At 42.5% G+C, this 20,135-nt stretch overlaps 1 protein-coding gene across 3 annotated transcripts in view; it reads left to right on the top strand.

Annotated features, from left to right (window-relative positions):
- glsb (glutaminase b) overlaps window positions 1-20,135 on the top strand; it is a 44,680-nt gene that overhangs the window by 24,270 nt on the left and 275 nt on the right. Inside the window, exons 10-18 of one of the 3 annotated variants that reach the window (XM_079254241.1) lie at window positions 85-151; window positions 2,615-2,665; window positions 3,028-3,204; window positions 4,545-4,676; window positions 5,026-5,118; window positions 14,663-14,724; window positions 16,921-16,997; window positions 17,077-17,140; window positions 19,787-20,135. The exon at window positions 19,787-20,135 is cut by the window's right edge and continues 275 nt beyond it. In XM_079254241.1, the coding sequence (XP_079110367.1) occupies window positions 85-151; window positions 2,615-2,665; window positions 3,028-3,204; window positions 4,545-4,676; window positions 5,026-5,118; window positions 14,663-14,724; window positions 16,921-16,997; window positions 17,077-17,140; window positions 19,787-19,934 (871 nt within the window). In that variant the 3' untranslated portion in view covers window positions 19,935-20,135. Of the gene's footprint in view, window positions 1-84; window positions 152-2,614; window positions 2,666-3,027; window positions 3,205-4,544; window positions 4,677-5,025; window positions 5,119-6,202; window positions 9,952-14,662; window positions 14,725-16,920; window positions 16,998-17,076; window positions 17,141-19,786 lie in introns of those variants that run through there. The other 2 variants (XM_079254242.1, XM_079254243.1) reach the window with 2 other exon arrangements.

Consider the following 20,135-nt stretch of genomic DNA (forward strand, 5'->3'; position numbering starts at 1 on the left):
GCTCTGGTTATACTGGAACTCCATCACGCTAACGCTGATGGCGCTGCTGAACATGATGGCGGTGCTCTGCTCTTTGTGTGACAGATTCCAGTCGGAGCGCGAGTCGGGAGACAGGAACTTTGCCATCGGCTACTACCTGAAAGAAAAGAAGGTGTGACACACATCTTTCATCTCTGTTGTTGTTTATCTGCCATAAAATGCCAGAAGCACCTATTTTCCTTTGTCTCACACACACACACACACACACACACACAGAGAAAAGCCATGTCAGAGGAAATGAAGGCTTATTTCCAACAGGCTGGTTGGTGCGTTGGTAGACGACTTTCACACAAACCACCGACCTGTTTTGGTGTAGGAGGTGGAGCCCAGTTTCTGGGTTGGGATTGACATGTGATCGGGGTGTGACGAATCAGGAAAGGACTGCTTGGGGAGGCAAAGAAGCATCATTGTTTCCAAAAGTGTGTCTGTAATGGTTAGTTTTTAAGGCAGTAGCTGCGTTTCCATTACATTTGTTCGCAAAATAAAAGCGATTTTTGTAAGTTTTCGACAAACAATTGCGATTTGCGCGGGTTTCCATTGAACAGCGTTTAGCGCATTAACTGCAAGTCTGGTAAAATCTTGTTCCTCTGACGGGATTTTACGAAAATTGCGGCTTACGCATCGTAGCCACATAGCATTATTTTGGGGTTTTCTACTTGCTGCAGAGAATTTGCTACGGATTTCCGAAGCTCTCCGTCGTTTTCTTTTCTAAAACTCTAAAATTCTCAGTTTGTTCCACGCCGCGCCATCTTTCCCAGAACTGGTCATGATGTTGGGGACGTCCGCAACGTCCCGTCCGGGGACAAGTAAATAAGAAAAAATTTACACAATACATTTCTCTCTCAAAACGTCTGAAAAACCACCTCATGAGAGCATAAAAACTTTTTAGCGACGTTTGAGACTTCTGTCGAAATGCAGGTGTTTCCATTAGCGGTTTTTATTACAATATTTTTACGCAATTTTAGGTGTGATGGAAACACACCTACTTTATGTATGTGATGGGCTGCTCAAAGTAGTACTTGGAGAGCCGCAGTCCAGCAGGTTTTCCTTGTTTCCCTGCTCCATCACACCTGATACAAATGAATGAGTCATTGTGTAAAACCTGATAGGCTGATAGACTCTGTCCTGGTGTATGGGAGTAGGGCCCAAACTGGAATTTCATGAGTCTGTTTCCATAGCAGCAAATAAAATGTGGCAAGAAGTCTTCCTTGTTTACAAGCGCAGCAGTTTAGTTTTATTACAATAAAGCATCAGATTCAGTGATTGACGAGTGACTCTGTCTATGAATTATTATATTGAGGAGCTGAAAACATTCATGTTGTTTGACTCCTGCGTTACAGGAGGAGCTCAGACTGGGAGATAGATGCTAATGTAACTCTGCTAAGACACGGCACTGCAGTATTGGCCCATTTCGGTTTACATTGTTCATAAAAACACAGAAAGTGACCCCTGACTTGCCCTCTGTTAGCATTGGATGCTTTCCAAGAATCACTCCTTCATTGTAAAGTGGTAAATGGTTAACTCTGACGATGCTCACATCTTCACTTTTCACCTTTAGTTCAGTCAGTTAGGCACTGAATTTACTTCACATCTTCATTAGTATTTGCCTTTACATTATTATCTATCTGTATATACATATAGTAGGAAATCCTCTGATTGTTTTACCTTTTGCAGAACTAACTTGTGGCACTGCATTCTTCATTTTATTTAACTTTTGTTTAACCAAAGCTCAAAAGTTTCAAACTCAGAGAGGCTTACGGGTTTGCAGCATGATCCGTGACCCCGGCCATATTTTCAGGAAAAATGCCTCTAAAGACTTATAATAAAGTTTATTTCCATGTTCTCTATGTCTGAGGACATCTAGAGACCTCAGAATGAATCCCCAGAGCAAAACGTTTGCTACAGGAAATTAAACAGGGAAGTGTGACATTTTGTGTTCTCCTGTGTTTTTTCCTCCTGTGTGACGGAGGATAACGTCCCGCTACTGCTTCAGCTAACTCTGATCCCTTTCAGCAGCTAGATCACCTCCAAACATTAACGTCTGCTCTTAAAGACACTTTATTTGTTTTGTGAAGCTCTAAGCGAAAAGCTGGTCCTCTTATTGGTTGTTGGTTGCTGATCAGGTGTAAAGGAGGTATAATATCAGCTTCAAGCTGCCTTTAGGAGGGATTAGAGAGAAGTTTCAGCCCTTCCGAGACGTTACAGCTGGAGTCTCTGTGGTCCTGGAGATCGACCGTCCTGCAGGTCTCAGTGTTTCCCCGCTGCAACACATCTGACCCAGATCAACGGCTCATTAACAGGCAGGTGCAGAAGATGATGGCTGGTTGTTGGAGAACCTTTTCATTTGAATCAAGCGTGTTGTAGCAGGAAAACCCTAAAACCTGAAGGATGGTAGTTCTAGAGGACCCCTGCGTTACATCCTCATTATCTGAGGCTTTTTCCTGTCCGTTATCTGATGTGTGTGTGTGTGTGTGTGTGTGTGTGTGTGTGTTCATGCTTACAGGCATTTATAAAAAGATGTCAGTCTCCGTCAGGTTGGCTGATTAACGTAACTGATTGTTTGTTTTTTTTCTAGTGTTTCCCAGAGGGAACAGACATGACATCTGTGCTGGACTTGTACTTTCAGGTGAGTTTTACCGTGTGTGTGTGTGTGTGTGTGTGTGTGTGTGTGTGTGTGTGTTATTAATGAGAGTAATGTTTCTGCTGCATGGCTGCTCTTCGTCCTTTATCCAGTTTATCTCTGAGTGTCGTTGCCCTCCTCTCCACGCGCTGCAGCCGCCGTCCTCATGTCATGTCCAGGTTTCTGAGCTGCAGATGATCCATCTGCTGCCAGAGAGTCGTGAAGAAGCCGAAGTCCTCCTCGGATTATTATTTATGCTCCGCGCTCTCGTTGTGCGCTAGTTTAGTTATTCTTAGATCTGCTGTGTGTACGTGCTGTCAGACATTCTGCAGACATGAAACAAATGGTCCTTTCACGTCCACCTGCAGCTGTGCTCCATCGAGGTGACCTGTGAGAGCGCCAGCGTCATGGCGGCCACGCTGGCAAATGGCGGCATCTGCCCGATCACGGGCGAGCGTGTCATGAGCCCGGAGGCGGTGAGGAACACCCTGAGTCTCATGCACTCCTGTGGCATGTACGACTTCTCAGGACAGTTTGCTTTCCACGTAAGTAAAACACACAAGGAAGGAAATGATGTAGTAGAAGCCAGTCTGATCCAGAGAGACAACAACAACAACAACAACAACAATAAAACGGATGTTTCGTGCGTGAGAGGCACAAATAGTTTCATAATGAGATTTCAGGCTTCAGACTGACGACTGTTAGTTATGTCTCAGCAGTAAGAACGGCTGTTTCCTCTCATAGTGATGTATCTTCTTCACATCAGGCTGCTGAAGCAGCGATTTCCACAAATAAAATACCTTTACTGGAGATGGTTCACACGCTGCTGGGAGTTTTACTCAGAAACATTCGATTATGATTATTAAAAGTCAACTAGAAGCATTCAGAGCACCGAGTGGAGCGCCGACCAGATCCCTGACCAGAGCGTAGACCAGATCCCTGACCAGATCCCTGACCAGATCTCTGACCAGATCCCTGACCAGATCCCTGACCATAACACTGACCAGATCTCTGACCAGATCCCTGACCATAACACTGACCAGATCCCTGACCAGATCCCTGACCATAACACTGACCAGATCTCTGACCAGATCCCTGACCATAACACTGACCTGATCCCTGACCATAACACTGACCAGATCCCTGACCAGATCCCTGACCATAACACTGACCAGATCTCTGACCAGATCCCTGACCATAACACTGACCAGATCCCTGACCATAACACTGACCAGATCCCTGACCTGATCCCTGACCATAACACTGACCAGATCCCTGACCAGAGCGTAGACCAGATCTCTGACCAGATCCCTGACCATAACACTGACCTGATCCCTGACCATAACACTGACCAGATCCCTGACCAGAGCGTAGACCAGATCTCTGACCAGATCTCTGACCTGATCCCTGACCATAACACTGACCAGATCCCTGACCAGAGCGTAGACCAGATCTCTGACCAGATCTCTGACCAGATCCCTGACCATAACACTGACCTGATCCCTGACCATAACACTGACCAGATCCCTGACCAGATCCCTGACCATAACACTGACCTGATCCCTGACCATAACACTGACCAGAGCGTAGACCAGATCTCTGACCAGATCCCTGACCATAACACTGACCTGATCCCTGACCATAACACTGACCAGATCCCTGACCAGAGCGCCGAGCAGAGCGTTGACCTCCTCTAAGCCAAGTTGTGATTGTGGACATTAGTTTGAGTTTTAGAGAAATCGTAGTCGTAAATAAAAGTGAGGACTTGTTTTAATTCATCTGAGATAAATCATGTGACAAGATGATGATGATCATCTACATCTTCATCACGCTGCTTCTGCAGCCACACAGCTGATGTTTTACCCCTCCATCGTCCCTGCTGTAGGTCGGACTGCCCGCCAAGTCCGGCGTAGCGGGGGGTATCCTGCTAGTTGTGCCCAACGTGATGGGCATCATGTGCTGGTCGCCTCCACTGGACAAACTGGGCAACTCTGTCAGAGGAATACAGTTCTGCACGGTACGTAAATCCAGCTGGAAATGTGTCGTCTTCATCGTGTTTAACCTTCTAATAAGCAGCGAAGCGGCGAGGATGACCTCCTGGCTTCTAGTGAAAGTTTTCTTTGTGGCACATGAGTGGAACAAAACGTGATTAATGAGTGGAAATAGTTCAACACGCTGCTGATCGAACCAGTTTAATGAGTAAGAGAAGCTTGGTTAATGATTACCAGGAAGCGGTCTGAGTGCAGGTCTCAGTAAACAACAATCTGCTGCATTTAGTAATCAGATTACTTTAAAGAGGACACAAGTTTTTACCAGAATATGCGTCGGTCATTCTGTCATGAAACATCTTTTCTTTCTCATGTCAGGACTTAGTGGAGCTTTTTAACTTCCATAACTACGACAACCTGAGGCACTTTGCCAAGAAGCATGATCCTCGCCGGGAGGGAGGAGACCAGCGGGTAAGGACGCAGTAGTAGGGATGGAAAATGTTTGGCAAATGTACCAAAAGAACACAGCTTCTGTGCAGCAGCTGTCTGACATGTTGGATGTGATTTCTGCTGATGTGAAAAGCTCTGACAGTTTAAACGTGCAGAGAAAAGTCGGTGTTTTACTTTTCACTGAACATTTCTGCTAAGATGGAAGAAAAATGCTCAGTTTTTAATGTCCGGCTGCAGAACAGAGCTGAACTCAGAGCAGTTGGGTTAATGTGAACGTTTTTTAACACCCGTCAACCCAACAGGGCGTCCAGCACTTCAGATGCTGAAACTGAGACTTTTTACTGGGATCTTTTCACGGTGCAGTCATTCAGTTCTTTAACTGAGCCCACCTGCTATAATCTGGTTATTTCACATTTAACGATCAACTTCGTCCGCGGCAGGGAGGGGTGGTGCACGCGGCAGGGCTCGTGTATTTTAATGCCACATAAAATGTTTGTATTTTTTACCGCTTCAATCAGCTGTTTAATCAAAACAGCTGTTTTACCTGCAACAGGAAAGTGGAAGCAGCATCTTACCTGTTAACCACGCCCACCTCAAATGTCCAACCAATCCAACGATACTTAACTGGCTGCTGGTAAAAGATGTGCGCGCTTGGTATTTAAGCAGCTTAATGAAGCCTTAACCACGTGTTCGCCCCCTGGTGGTCGGCAGACAGCTGGTAGAGAAGCTGAGCGATCAGAGATGCGTGCAGAAGAGCTGCATTCTGAATGTAAATATCGTTGACGATCAGGTTTATTTATTTGTGGCCACCAAAATCATCATCACGATCAAAATCTGAATAATTGTAATATTTTCCCTGAAATGATTAAATATCTCAGTTTCAGCATCTGATGGGTTGTTTTTGTTCTACTGAAAAGATAAATCTGGGTTGATGAGATTTACAGAACACTGCACTCTGTTTACACAGTTACACATCTACAATACCGTCCAGTTAATAATACCAGTAAACAACGACACAAAATGCTTCTAGCTGTTCAGATAATGAAGCACAGCACACAACAAGGGAGATGGAGAGAGACTAACTTCTTATTCATGTCAATTAAAGCAGCAGCACAACTTCGGACCCATGGATTACGAGAGCCTCCAACAGGAGCTCGCTCTGAAAGCTCCTCTGTGGAAAAAAGTCTCTCCCACTGAGTCAAACCAGGACAGCTCCACCACTGTAGTCTATAGGATGGACAAAGTCAGCGAGTGACACTTAGGATCAGAGACCCCGTCACCTCATCGCCTCATCTCTCATCAGCACCACCACCATTCTTCACCCGCCAGTATTTATATGTCACAGATTTTTCCTGCTTGTGAAGCGAAGTGTGGATGCATCATCTGTGTGTCCACCATCTGATGTACAGGTTCTGCATTATGTCTGCCTCATTGGGACAGTGTTTTATCTTTATTATTATTCTTTTAGGTTCAGTTTTAAGAAGCAAAACAAAAAAAAAACCTTGACAAAATAGGAAACAGTTTCTGCACATGTGGAGCTTCAGTACGGACTGATATTTGCACATAAATCCTACATAGCGGAAAGATATGTGATCATATTCAGGTTACCTGCGACCAGTCTTACTTCCTCCTTTTCTAAGAACGCGCCCGCGCCCCCCCCCCCCGGCTTCAGGGTCGACGAGACCAAATCAGAACATCGATGTGAGCTTCTCTCACATCAGCAGGTTTATTTATAGAAACCACGCTGCTGATGTGCTGAATAATTTCTGATCCAGCTTCGCCGTGCCCCACCCCCACCCTTCCTGGAGTCTCAGAAGGAAACGGTTAAGAAACCGACTCACCTGTCACTCCGGTCTCCATCATCCTCATTCACCTGTCGGCTCCAACAGGTCTCAGACGTGTGTGTTGTCAGTTCGGCCTTGTTTACTGAGCATACGCCGCATGCCGCGGGTGGGAGTGATGGTGTGTGCCTATGGCTGCAACCTCCTTCCTCCTCCCGCTTGGTTCTGGTTGGTTCTGCCAGCTGGCTGGCTGCGATCAGGTCGACGTCAGCCATGCTCCTCAGCCTTCGCTGCAGGTTTAAACATCAGATCTCAGTCCAGAGGTCGGCTCTCATCCTTCACTTTCAGGCTTCTTTCATCCTGAAAGTTCCTGAAATTCAGAGCAAGAGGTGAAGCGCGACGTTTTCACGTGTTTGTTCAAGTTCTGAAGTAAAACTTTTATTGAAAAGTAAACTCTTTCCTTTACAAACGCTCAGAAATGCCCGCAGACTGGATCGCTGATGGAGGACTGATAACGAGAGTTCCCAGTAATCCCAGTCTGTGGTTCCAGAAAGCATGTCATGCCAGAGGAATGCCACATTTTAACGAGGTTATCAGATGTTGTGAGACGGAGTTTGAGGCGACTTTAACGCGTGTTTTGACGTGTTTGGCGGTATGGAAGTGTTCTCTGGGTGTTTCTGAGCGTTTTGTTGCGACAACTGGTCTGGAGACAAGCGATGATCCTGTGACAGTCATGCTCTCTCCTCCAGGAAGCAGAAATTCCTGCACATCCATGTCAGCAGATGCCTTAATTATCACTGTACTGTGATGAAACTGGGAGGAACTGGATCAGTTCGCCCCAGTTGTTGTAACTTCTCAGCTGCTGGAGCCTGAAAATACTCTGCTTCAGATAAACGTCTTATTTTTATCTCGTTAGACTCTTAGACGCTTGTTTCCATTAAGTTGTTGCTCATTGTTGTGTGATGGTATAAAGCATTCAAAAGCCTCTTTCACTGATAACTGGGAACGTTGGAATGAGTGGAAATCATCTCCTTGGTTTGATTTAAGGGATTTTTAAAACATTGATTTTGTTGTATTTTGCGTAAAAGTACAAAAAAATGTTTTAATTGTTAATTTTAATGGCTACATTTTTTCATCTGGAGCTGCTATAAACTGATAGATAACCCACTAACTAGTTACTGGTGCTGTTAGACACTATTTCAGAGAAAGTAGATCATATCTTCTAGAAAATAAACCTTCAGTAAACAGAGAAAAGTGCAGAAGTCATGACATTGTTTTGGGGCAGAGGTCAGGAGAGACATCCAGGATTAATATCCGTTACCTCCAACGTCACCGCATTCAACAGAAACTATAAACTAAAACTCTGATGAGTCGCCTGAGACTGTTAAAGAAATGTAAATCGTTGCCAAATACGTTAATGATTTGTCTCATTTTCAGAGAATTCATTAACGAAACAGTTCAGAAACGAACTGAATGGGATGTGAGGATGAAGCCAGTTTTATGTGATAGCAGCAGTTTTCCTTCAGACTCAACTCCTCATATTTCCCTTACCTCAGAGCTTTCTGTCAAATAGTAGAAAAATCCAAGTCACTTCTTCCATTCTGCTATTTTACTCGACCTGTTACAGCTGGACCAGTTACAGCTGGACCAGTTAGAGATGGAAAAGACACGGCAGGAGAAATTGGACTGCTGACCTCTAAATGACAAGTTCAACACCTCCAAGAATATTCAACCAAAATTCATTAAGAACTTGATTTCTTATTGCACTGTTTTCTGGAGTTTTTATTAGATAATTTTATTAAATAATTCATGTTATTTTAATAAGATATAAATGAAACACAGAATCAACTTTTTGAAACCTGCATGACTTTGTTAAACACCCTGTTGGTCAGTCTGAAGCGTGTCTTCTGCCCCCTGGTGGACACGCGATGCCCTACAACAGCATCACATAGCATGAATCTCGTATATTTATGCATCAGTTTTGCTTATTTCATATTTTATTAAAGGTCATTAAGAGCTTCAGATAAAAAAGAAAGGAAAATAAGATTTCTGCCATTTTTTTCGTGGGGTAAAGGTAAAGAGGAGACCACAGAACTTTGATGTTTTCCCTGTCCTCATGTTTATTCACACAAATCTCATTTAGTTGAGCTGTGTGATGTGATAAACGATAATCTGGTCTTTTCCATACTAAAGAAAGAAGCTCATTCCTTTGACAATCTTTCATGAAATTTAATGACTTTTCTGCTGTTGAGCCTTCCACTGTCACACAATCTGACCTGCCATGTCTGGAATGAACATCAAGCTGAATCAGGCCAAAAATGACCGAACCTCCTTCTGACCAATCAGATCTTCTTCCTGTCACATGATCAACTTTGCTTTGGTAAATGACATCGATAAGTAAGCCTCTAGATTGTGATTATTACCATCAGATTCCTGATAGCAGGGGGCTTTTGAATCTTTTACCACAGTTTTCCTGAAAAATCATCAGGAATTTATGGTTCATGTTGTTTTTGTTTGTTTTGTTTTTTTGTTCATTTTTCTTTTGTCGTTCTCCATCTTGCATGCACAGTTTTGTACAGACTGATAAATGTCTTTTTAACCCCACCTTTAAATGTTTCCTTTGATTTTTCTGTCACGTCTTTCGTTTATGCCGATTTGTATCCTGAACATGCTTTTCTTTTTGCTTTGTGATGATGTAAATTGCATAAAGGTTTGAGAGATCATGACATCGCAGTTTGGTGATCCTGGAATTGTAAGGTTCAGATGTGAGAGATTATTTATTTATTTTCTGACCAAAGATTCAGATTTGAAAAAGTTTGGGGAAAATCAGGACGCCTGAAAACCTGAAACTCATTTATCAGGATAAAAATGTGCAGTAGATGAAACCGTACAATTCCAAGTTCATGTCTGTCAGTGTTTTCATGTTTATTATTTTTGTGAAAAAGTCCTGAACTGTCCTGTCTGCCTGAAGATGTGATCGATGTGGACGTGCAGACATTACAGTGAATTAAAAGTGGTGTTTTTTGTTGCCTCGGTGTCTCTTATGTGAAATAAAATAAAGCACTTATCTATCTGTTTGTCTGAGACCACAGCTGTTCTTTAACATCCACGTTTTTCTGAGATGACTTCATAGATCATCTCAGTTTTTCACTCTTTACTCGTAGAAAAACAGACGATATTGTTGAATAACACCACTTCTAGTTTAATGTTTTAACAAAAGTGCTTTAAAACTTGTGGGAATTCAGATCCGAGCCTTGTTTTAGCTGCTATGCTAAGCTAGGCTAACTCTCTGCATTGTTTAATATTTGATCTTTTCTCTAAAGATGTTTTGGGATTTGATATTATAGATTTACGCAAAGCCAGAAGTAGATTTTATTTTTTCATTTACTTATTTGAAAGAAAAGAAAAACTCCAGATTGCAGTCCAGTCAGTGGGGAAAAAAAGCACAACCTTAATTCCCACTAAATACTGGGAAATCTCTCATTTTGACCATAGAGAAGAGCGTTATGTTGGTAGTGGACGATACTAAAAGACTTCAAAGCTTGGCTACTCTTGTCTCAATGAAACGTTATGAAGCAACAAGTGGCTGGCACTAAAAGCTCCTCTTCCTGTGGAAGGAACATCTCAGTGAAGCAGCTGGGACGTAACTAAACGGTTCTGTGATTTCATGGCGTTGCATGCAATGGCATTTTGTGTGTCCAATCACATGACTTGAATCCATGATGATCCATAACCACCCATAAAAGATCAGTTGATTAAAAGTCATGCCGACAGGAAGGGCATTAATCCGAGAGGTAATGAAAAACCCTGAAAGAAGCCGCAAAGCTCGTCATCGCCACAGTGAAGCATGGTGGTGGCAGCATCATGATGTGTGGGGATGTTTGTTCCCGCAGGATTTAGAAAATTAGTCAAAGATTAATGGTTGTGATGGTTCTGAAGAGATTCTGTCTGTCAGCACAGATCAAAGTGCTTTTCATAAAAACATCAAAAGCATTACAGATGTTAAAAAAAAAAAAGACAGAAAAACAGCAAAGATCACAATAAACTAAAAGGCACGTTGTGTCTGTTTAATGTGAGTAAGAGAAATACAATAATTTGCTAATTATATATTCCCTCATTTTATTCCCAGTAGAACATAAACATCATGTCAGATGGAGAAACTGAGACATTAATATTTTATGGAAAATCTGAGCTGATTGTGAATCTGAAGCAGCAACACGTCTGTAAAAAGTCTTTCCAGGACGATGTTTAGCATGGTTAGCATCTCCTCTTCTTCTAACATCTGGAAACATCTGGGAAGTGAGGAGAGCAGCTGCTGGAGTTTCAGGAGAGGAATGTCGTCCCGTTCTGGTCTGATGCAGGATTCCAGCTGCTTCCATGGTGCTCCAGATGTTTGGTACTGGTGAAACTGGACTGCAGCAGACCAGTTCTCCTGTTCCACCATGCTGCTGTGATGATGCAGAATGTGGTCCAGCATGGTGGAACCTGCAAGGTCTTCCCTGACAGAGACGTTGTCTGGATGGGAGCAGATGTTTCAGCATTGATGGAGCTTCCCAGATGTGGAAGCTGCCCACGCCATCGGCACTAATGCAACCCCATCCCATCAGAGATGCAGGCTGATAACAAGCTGGATGCTCCCTCTCCTCTTTAGTCTGCAGGACACGCCGTCCATGCTGTCCACAAACTACTCCACATCTTCATCCAGGTTTCCACTCAGAACATTTTAGATGAGCTTTGGTCCAGAGAAGACGGTGTGTTTCTGGATCCTCTTCATATAACTTCTTTGCATGCTGACATGACTGTTTATAAAAGGAGCACCTCAGAGATGCAAAGTCTCTCAGATGTAATGAGGTTCACTGATCTGGAAAAAACATGAGGAACAAACTCAGAAAAATGTTTTTTAAGATCAAAGAATCTGAAGGTCTGCTTCTCTGAAAGCTTTTACAACTACTCATGTTGCTAATTAACCTAGTTACCTGTCAAGCGCTCATCTAGTAGTGTTTTATTCATGGTAATTACTTTTCCAGCACTTTCTCCCTGGTTCCACCTTTTTACAGATGTGTTGCTCCAATCAGATTCAAAATGAGTTAAAATGAATTAAAATATCAGTTTCAGCATCTGATATGTTGTTTACTGGGAATGAAATGTGGGTTGATGTGATAATCTTGGCAACATTTTAACAGTCCCAACTGTTTTTTTGGGGTTGTACAAACAGCAAAACATTCTTGGCTGTCAGGCTTCAAAATAAAAAAAGTGCAGCAAAGAGGGGGTGATAGTTTCATAAGCGCCGTAGCTGCAGCTTGTGACAACCCTGAAAGAGAGGAAGCAGCACAAGTTGTCTGTCTGTTCCCTTTACACTCAGATTCAGATCATAGCTCTCATTATTTATTCTCTTTTTATCACATTTGTTTTCGACTTGCATGGGATCTCATCCTGAAACAGTCCTGAATGTTCCTCCAACCAGCCTCCCAGTCCAGCAGCACAGAGAAGTAGTTCATCTGTAAACCCACAGGTAGTCCTGTGGATTTTATTTGTCAGAAAAAATGAGAGTACACTGTGGCATGAAAAGGTATGCAGGACATGTTGACACCTGTCCTCTCCATGCCTGAAATATGGCCACTTATATCCATACAGCTGAAAGGAACGGCACTTTAACGTATAGTTTCTGTTACTGATAATGCTGTTAGAGGTGCAGTCAAATTTACTTGTTTTTTTCTTGATGAATCGTTGCCACGGTGATACCCTTTTTCATGGGAACTCTCAACAATGAAAACATGAATTACAGACAGTGATGGCGTTCAGTTTGGGTGTTTTAACACTCACCGACTGAACACGGAGCTGGTTCAGACACAAATAAAGACTTTTATTTATTTAATTATGTCAGAACTGCATTTATCAAACCACAGAGACTTTGTACGAAGGAGTTTAAGAGTGTTAATAGTAAAGTATTTATTCATTTAAAGGGTAATAATGAATCCACGCCATCTACAGGTGAGATGCTGTTATTACGTTTAATGGGATTGGGTTCTTTTCATAGCAAGGAGGCTTTTTTTTTAGCTCAACACCGTCTCTGTCTTGTTATGTCACTTCCTGTCTTGCAGTTTTAGATGCAGTAGTAAAATTCTAACAGAAACTACTCCAACAGCCCAAAGAGTGCATTTATATGTTTGTTTTCATTCAACATTGGTTCCTACAATATTTTTCTACCTACTGATTTAATTGGGGGCCCTGCGATGGACTGGCGAGCTGTCCAGGGTGTACCCTGCCTTTCGCCCAAATTCAATTCAACTTTATTCATATAGCGTCAAATCATGGCAATGCCATCTCAAGACGCTTTACAGACAGGAAAAAAAACCATATTGAAATAAGAGAGAGATAAAGAGAGAGATAAAGAAGCTCAGTGTATCAGGAAATGTCCCTCAGCAGTCTAAACCTATAGCAGCATAACTAAGGGATGCTAACCATCCCTAGCTATAGGACTTATCAAAAAGATAAGTCTTCAGCCTAGTCTTAAAGGTGGGGAGGGTGTCTGCTTCCCTAACACTAACTGGGAGCTTATTCCATAAGAGAGGGGCCTGATAACCAAAGGCTCTGCCTCCTGCTCGGCTCTTTGACACTCTAGGAACCACAAGTAAGCCTGCAGTCTGCGAACGAAGTACTCTGCTTGGTATATAAGGAACAATGAGGTCTTTGATATATAGTGGTGCCTGGTTGTGGAGGGCTTTATATGTAAGGAGAAGGATTTTAAATTCTATTCTAGATTCAACAGGCAGCCAATGAAGAGAGGCTAAAACTGGAGAAATATGATCTCTCCTGCTGGTTCTGGTCAGGACTCTGGCTGCCAAAGACTGCAGGGATAGGCTCCAGCTTCCCGCGACCCTGAACTGCCATCAGCGGTTAGGAAAATGAATGAATGGATGAATGATTTAATGGGGGCTCTAACATGCAACATGCTGTGGAAAGGCGCCGTCTCACCCTGGTCTTTAGTGGTGAACGGGGACAAACTAACACTACGTGAACCAGGAGGGGAAGGTGTTGCAAACATGTCCACTTACCGATCCAGAGTATTAATGTACAGATTATTTATTTCTCATGTCTCTCTAATATAACCAGCTGTGGATGTGAATGCCTACACTTACACGGACAAGTATTTAATCTATCAGATTGACTGAATCTGATCAGATTCCAGGTGACATGGATGCTGGATAAACTGATTCCTGAAACTCATGTAGCGTGACCCCCATGTGGTTCAAGCGTGCTCAGGAACAACATACACCACAGAAATGATCGATCGGGATGTAAATAACACCTTTTTTTTTTTTCTTTGGTAAAAACTGTGGTTTTTCTTAACCGCTGATGCGATCATTATCCAATCGGATCAATTAATATATTTATTTATGATGGACTTTCATTCTGACTGGACTTTTGATCGGATCCATACTGCTCCATGTAAGTGCAACAAGTGTGTATTAAAGACAGGAACACAATTATTTACTCTATTAATATATGACACCCCCCCCCCCACACACACACACACCTTTATAAAGTCTTGTCCAGTTTCCCTCCCTGACCATCCGGAGAAGTCCGTGTGAAACATGCCGGAGATTTAATCTCTTCCCAACACATGACAAACCTTTATGATGAGTAAATAACGTCAGCATGAATATGAATCTGTTTGTTCTCTGACAGTTTAATGTAAGTGTGAGCTCTCCTCTGGAGCTGCATGAAAGAAAGCTGTCTCTGACGTCCCTCTGCCAACGTCCCGTCTCTGTCTCTGTCCACAGGCCAAATCTGTCATCAACCTGCTGTTTGCTGCCTACACAGGAGACGTGTCTGCCCTCAGGAGGTGAACAGATCACGCTCACACATTTATATCAACGACTGATCCAGGCTTCACGCAGAGATGTGTGTTTTTAACACACATCATTTACTTATAAAGTATTTTTCATGAAGACAGGTGTGAGGAGTCTCACACTCCTCTCAGCTCTTATCTGCATGAGGCAGTTAGACACTTTAGTGACCTCGAGTGACAATAAGAGGAACCTGAAGGAAGCTGGAGGTTTAACTACATCTGCTGTGTATCCTTGAAAACATACATGTATTTCTTTTATAACCCTTTCAAGACCTTTTCACTTGTAATATTTCAAAGTCTGTTTCTTTAAAGCGGATCACTTTGTTAGTGTTGAAAATCTAAATAGATTAAATTCCCACTCAGAAGGATACGATACTTAGGTGGAAGTTGAAAGCAGAGCAGACTACAATCGTGATGTCACCCCAAGAAGAGACTATTGACCCGGGTCGGATCTTTAACATAGATTTATTACAAAATGGTAAAGATGCATGCATGCTTCTGTAAAGAGGGAAAGCCGGGCAGAGGATCTGGCTCTACACAGAGAAAAGGATGTATAAATAAGTTTCTGCTGCTTTCCAGATGTGTCCCATATCAGGACTTTTTCAGTTCTCACACACTGCAGCTCCACTTACTCCTCTCCACTTACAGATATGACTTGTGCATACTGCACTGTTAGGGTCTGCTATGACCTACATGACAATGTTTTATTACTACATTAGCATCACCTATTCCATTTCTTTTTAACACAAATCTAATCAACCAATCACGCTGCAGCAACTCAGATTAAATCTATAGCAGGTAATGTTGCTCAGACACATTTATTTTACTCTGGATGAAGTGGTTCCTCGTCCTGATAGTAGTCTATACATTCTGTAATCATGAACAATAAGAAATATAGTTAGACCCCTCAGTTTACTGTAAATCTGTAAAAACTCTGACCAATCCAAACGTTCCGACCCAAATGGAGTTGTTCATTTCTTATATTTCGTAGCTTCTTCTCCCGGCTCCCCTCCTCCCCCTCCAGCAGCACATATCTGATAGCCACACCCTGCATATAAACAGCGTGTTAGGACGAAAATACAGCGTAGTGAAGAAGAAACTCGGAAGGCAAACATGGCTGAGAAAATGCAGGAAGGATTTCCCGACCCGGCTCGGTTTATTTGGCTCCTCCTGCTAAACAGCCGAGAAAGAGAAAATCGTTGGTGGAAAAAGCTGCAAATAAAAAAGCCTCGGATCACGCAAGGAGCAGAACAAGAGGGGGAGGAGTCAGGACAGGGGGAGGGGCCAAGATGGAGGGATGGGCCAAGACAGGGCGTCACTTTCACGTCCTGCTAGCTTCCCAACATTACCTACCCCAGCTTTAAATCAGCTCCACATTAAGATGGTTTAAACCCCTTAGTACCACCATGACATGGTTTAACCTCCACAGCCTACCTGAGTCCTGCTGCTGACCACGTCCATCCCTTTCTGAGCACAGTGTAGCATCTTCTGATGGAAACTTCCAGCAGGAATAGTAGGATGTCTGCCATGGTCAGAAACCTTGCAGGTGCTCATTAAAACAGAACTTATATTTAGTGTTACTGGAAAATCTTTGTGTGTCAGGAGCAGATGATGATTTAGCCAATGGACAGAAATATTCCTCTTCTTTAAACTCCACTCAAGCTGGTCAGTATGTCATCATCTGGGTTCTCACATGCAAACGCTTCTAGCGCTCTAGAGGTGCCCCTTGAATGTCTGCAACATTTCAGGGCTTCAGGTCATGCGTGGAAAGCAGCCCTAGATTTCCTCACGCGAACATTGTCCAGAGAAAAGAAAGATTCAGTGGTTCGGTGAAACGTGCAAACATAAATGGAGATAGAGAATATTGTGCAAAAACATAGTTTGCATCATTCTAATGAGCTTGAAAGTCAATATTTTGTTTAAGCAACTTTATTCTTCAACATAATACCAATAATAAATCCCTCAGAAAGTGGTCAGGTACAAGAATTAGGACTCAGAATTAGAGAACAGGCAGAAAATGTCTGAAAAGAAAACTTTCAGAGACACTGAGAAAGCTTAAAACCACTTTAACAGAAACTCTAAGTCCCTGGGAACAAATAAGAAATTAGGTTTAGCCTTTAGCACAAAACTTTATGCTAGTTTATTTTCTATACACACAATGTTAGCAGCACATGTTCTGTGTGTGTGTAGGTTTGCGCTGTCATCCATGGACATGGAGCAGAGGGACTATGACTCCCGGACAGCCCTCCATGTGGCAGCAGCTGAAGGTAAAAGTGGAACCATGCTGTTCATCCTGATGCTGTCAGCCCACAACGCTGTCGTATTAATAATACGCTCTGCTTTCAGGACACACGGAGGTCGTTCGCTTCCTGCTGGAGGCTTGCAGGGTGAACCCAGTTCCCAGAGACAGGTGAGTCCAGGTGATCACATGCCCTCAAGCAGCTTCACCAGTCAGGCAGGGGTCCAAAACTCCAGTCCTCGATTGGCGCAGTGGGTCATATTTGAAGGTTTAGACCAGCGGTGGGGAACGTCGGCCCTCGTCCTGCAAGTTTTCCATGTGTCCCTACACACCTGGTTCAGCTAAACGACTCACCTGCACAGCTTGGTTAGCTGTTAAAAGCATTTGATTTTAATCAGGTGTGTCTGATGCATGGAAAACGTGCAGGACTGCGGCCCTCCAGGACCAGTGCCCCCCACCACTGGATTTTACACATATGATGTACGTTCAGCCAGCAGTAGGAGAGAAGTTAGACAGATATTTGGGGAATTATGCTATGATACCAACACAATGAAAACCTGAGAGCCAAGACGCAACTCAATATACATTTAATCCACCAAAATACAAACTCACAAACCAAAACAAGGAGAGACGAGAGCTCTGAGCCCCCCCCAAAAAAGCCTGAAACCCGCCCAGTAATGAGTGTCAGGTCAGGGGTCTCCCCTAAAACCAACAAGCGTTAAATCCAACCAAAACCAGACCAGCCTGGACTCACACCTCCCTGGTTAAACGAAAAAACTCTTCGTCTGGCCGGGTCTAACAGGCCTGTGGCGTCGCTGGTGATGGAGGAGACGGAGACACACCATCATCACAGACCTGAGAGACAAGATGACCAATCAGATCTGACGCTGTTACACAAAAATAACAGCACAATCAGTTATATTTTATTATATTCAGTTTAACAAAAGTTAATATTCTTTTATTAGTTTGATTAATATTATAATTATGATTCTTCTAATTAATATTATTGTCATTGTTATTATTATTATTATTATTATTATTATTATTATTATTACAGCTGGGACTTGATAAGAAAAAAAGGATCTAATCACAGGCTTTCTAATTAATTAATCTTAACTAATCACATTTTAATCACATAACAATATTTTTCCCAAAAATTAATATTGTAAAGTCTGGATCTATTGATGTCTGGAAAAATGCATTTAATTTTAAAACAGTAAAAAAAAAGAAACAGAAAACATCCCTGAACTGAACAGACCCAAAGTTAAAGTGTCATTTTAGATACTTTAGCAGCTCCAGCTGTTCTCTCATCATGTCTATAACATTTTACAGTACTTTTAACTTGGAAATTAATTCATTCACACTCTTCTTTCATAGACATTAATATCTGACAGTAATCTGGGACAGGGTCAGTGAGTGGCGACTTCAGCTGCTGCTAACGGAGCGTAAACTACATGTGATTGTCTCCAATATCACCAAATAAATCACTGGACTGGTTGATAGTTGTTTTTTCTTTAAATAGACTCATAACATGATGAAAAATGGCTAAATATAATACCAAAGTTGCTAAGTTAGCATCGGAAGTACCGTGTGCATCAGTGTAATCGATGTACCAGGAAATTGTGCACCGACAAACATGATTACATGTGTTTATTTTTCTGTAATCTTATTTAACTCATTAAAGTCCCACTCCTAATTATTGTATCATTCAAAAGATGTATTTTAAAATTGCTTTCATTTTACTCATTATATTTATTATGATTTTATACATTTTTCTTTCCAGAATTAATAATTGAAAACTGTATTTAATATCATCCCAGCACCAGAAATATAAAAGCATGCTGTACAACTGTGTGAATTTCCTGAAAGAGGAAAAAGTATCTGCATCAGTGAGAATAAATTAAACGTATGGTGAGAGCGGGAATGTTCTGGGATTGCACATAAACATTTAAAATGGCCGCTCCCTGCCAGGGACACCAGAGAGGGAAATTCCAACTTCTTCCTTAGAGAATGATGTTTGTTAGGAGAGGCGAGAAGTCCCAGGTTCAGATCCCGGATGAGCCCCCACTTATTACCAACTTGGCTCACAGTGGTAACAAAAGAGGGAGTCAAATATAGGAGGAGTTATGCCCATTCACTTTATTTACAAAACAATAAAAAATAAACTCATAATGGGGTCTGAGTGTGTAAAATATCAGTAGTGAAATGCTGTGAATGGTTGTGTGACCGTGTGTGCAATGTTGTACAAAAATGCAACCCAAAACTTGACTAATCACAATTACTGTGATGGGGAGAGAAATGCTGCCCAGCCAGAGGAAAAAACAGGGAGTGAGTCTGGCAAAAGGAGGTTTTATAAGTTAAGCCAGTCCCACCTCTGCAGGTGCAGTACATTCTCTCCTGATCACACCTAATACAAACAAACCTAAGATGGCAGGCGATCACTTGTTGCATGAGCTAAAATTATTCTAGTAAATCTTAAGCTGCTGCATAATACGAAACTGTATGGTTTAAAACTGTTAACTATTTATTAGAAACTACACGTCCTGCTGAAGATAGAGTAAGAGATTATAGATCTGGTGTCCAAGTCTGGTCCTCAAAGTCTGCCGTGCTGCAACTTTAAGATGCAACCCTTCTCCTGCATCAGACAATTGACTCGTTACCAGGCCTCTGCAGAGCCGGATGACATGCAGAAGGGGAAATTCATTCATTAGATTCAAGTGGTACATCTAAAATTTGCAGATCCTGAGGACCAGATTTGGGCACCCCTGTTACAGATGAAGCTGTTTGTCAAAAACGATCAATGTTTTCAATGTTCAGATGGGGGAACACGCCGATGGATGAAGCTGTGCAGTTTGGCCACCATGATGTGGTCACCATCCTGCAGGAATACCATGACAACTACAGCCCGCCTGCTGCTCCTGAGGACCAGGAGAGCTCAGAGAAGAACCTGGACAGCCTCCTTTAGACCTGCTGCACACATCCATGCTTCTGCTGTGGACCTTTGAGCTTTCCCAGATCAACTCTGAACATAGTCAGCCTTCCGAAACGTGATGATTTAGTTGTTTAGTTCTGCTTGGCGTGCTCTGCTTTGTGTTTGTGCATTCATCATGACGTATTTGTGAGCAGCACAGCGATACTGTTTACCTCCGTACCTGAGTGTTTACGG

This window comes from Telmatherina bonti, assembly GCF_933228915.1.
Source record: "Telmatherina bonti genome assembly, chromosome: 15".
In the NCBI taxonomy this organism is placed as follows: domain Eukaryota; kingdom Metazoa; phylum Chordata; class Actinopteri; order Atheriniformes; family Telmatherinidae; genus Telmatherina; species Telmatherina bonti.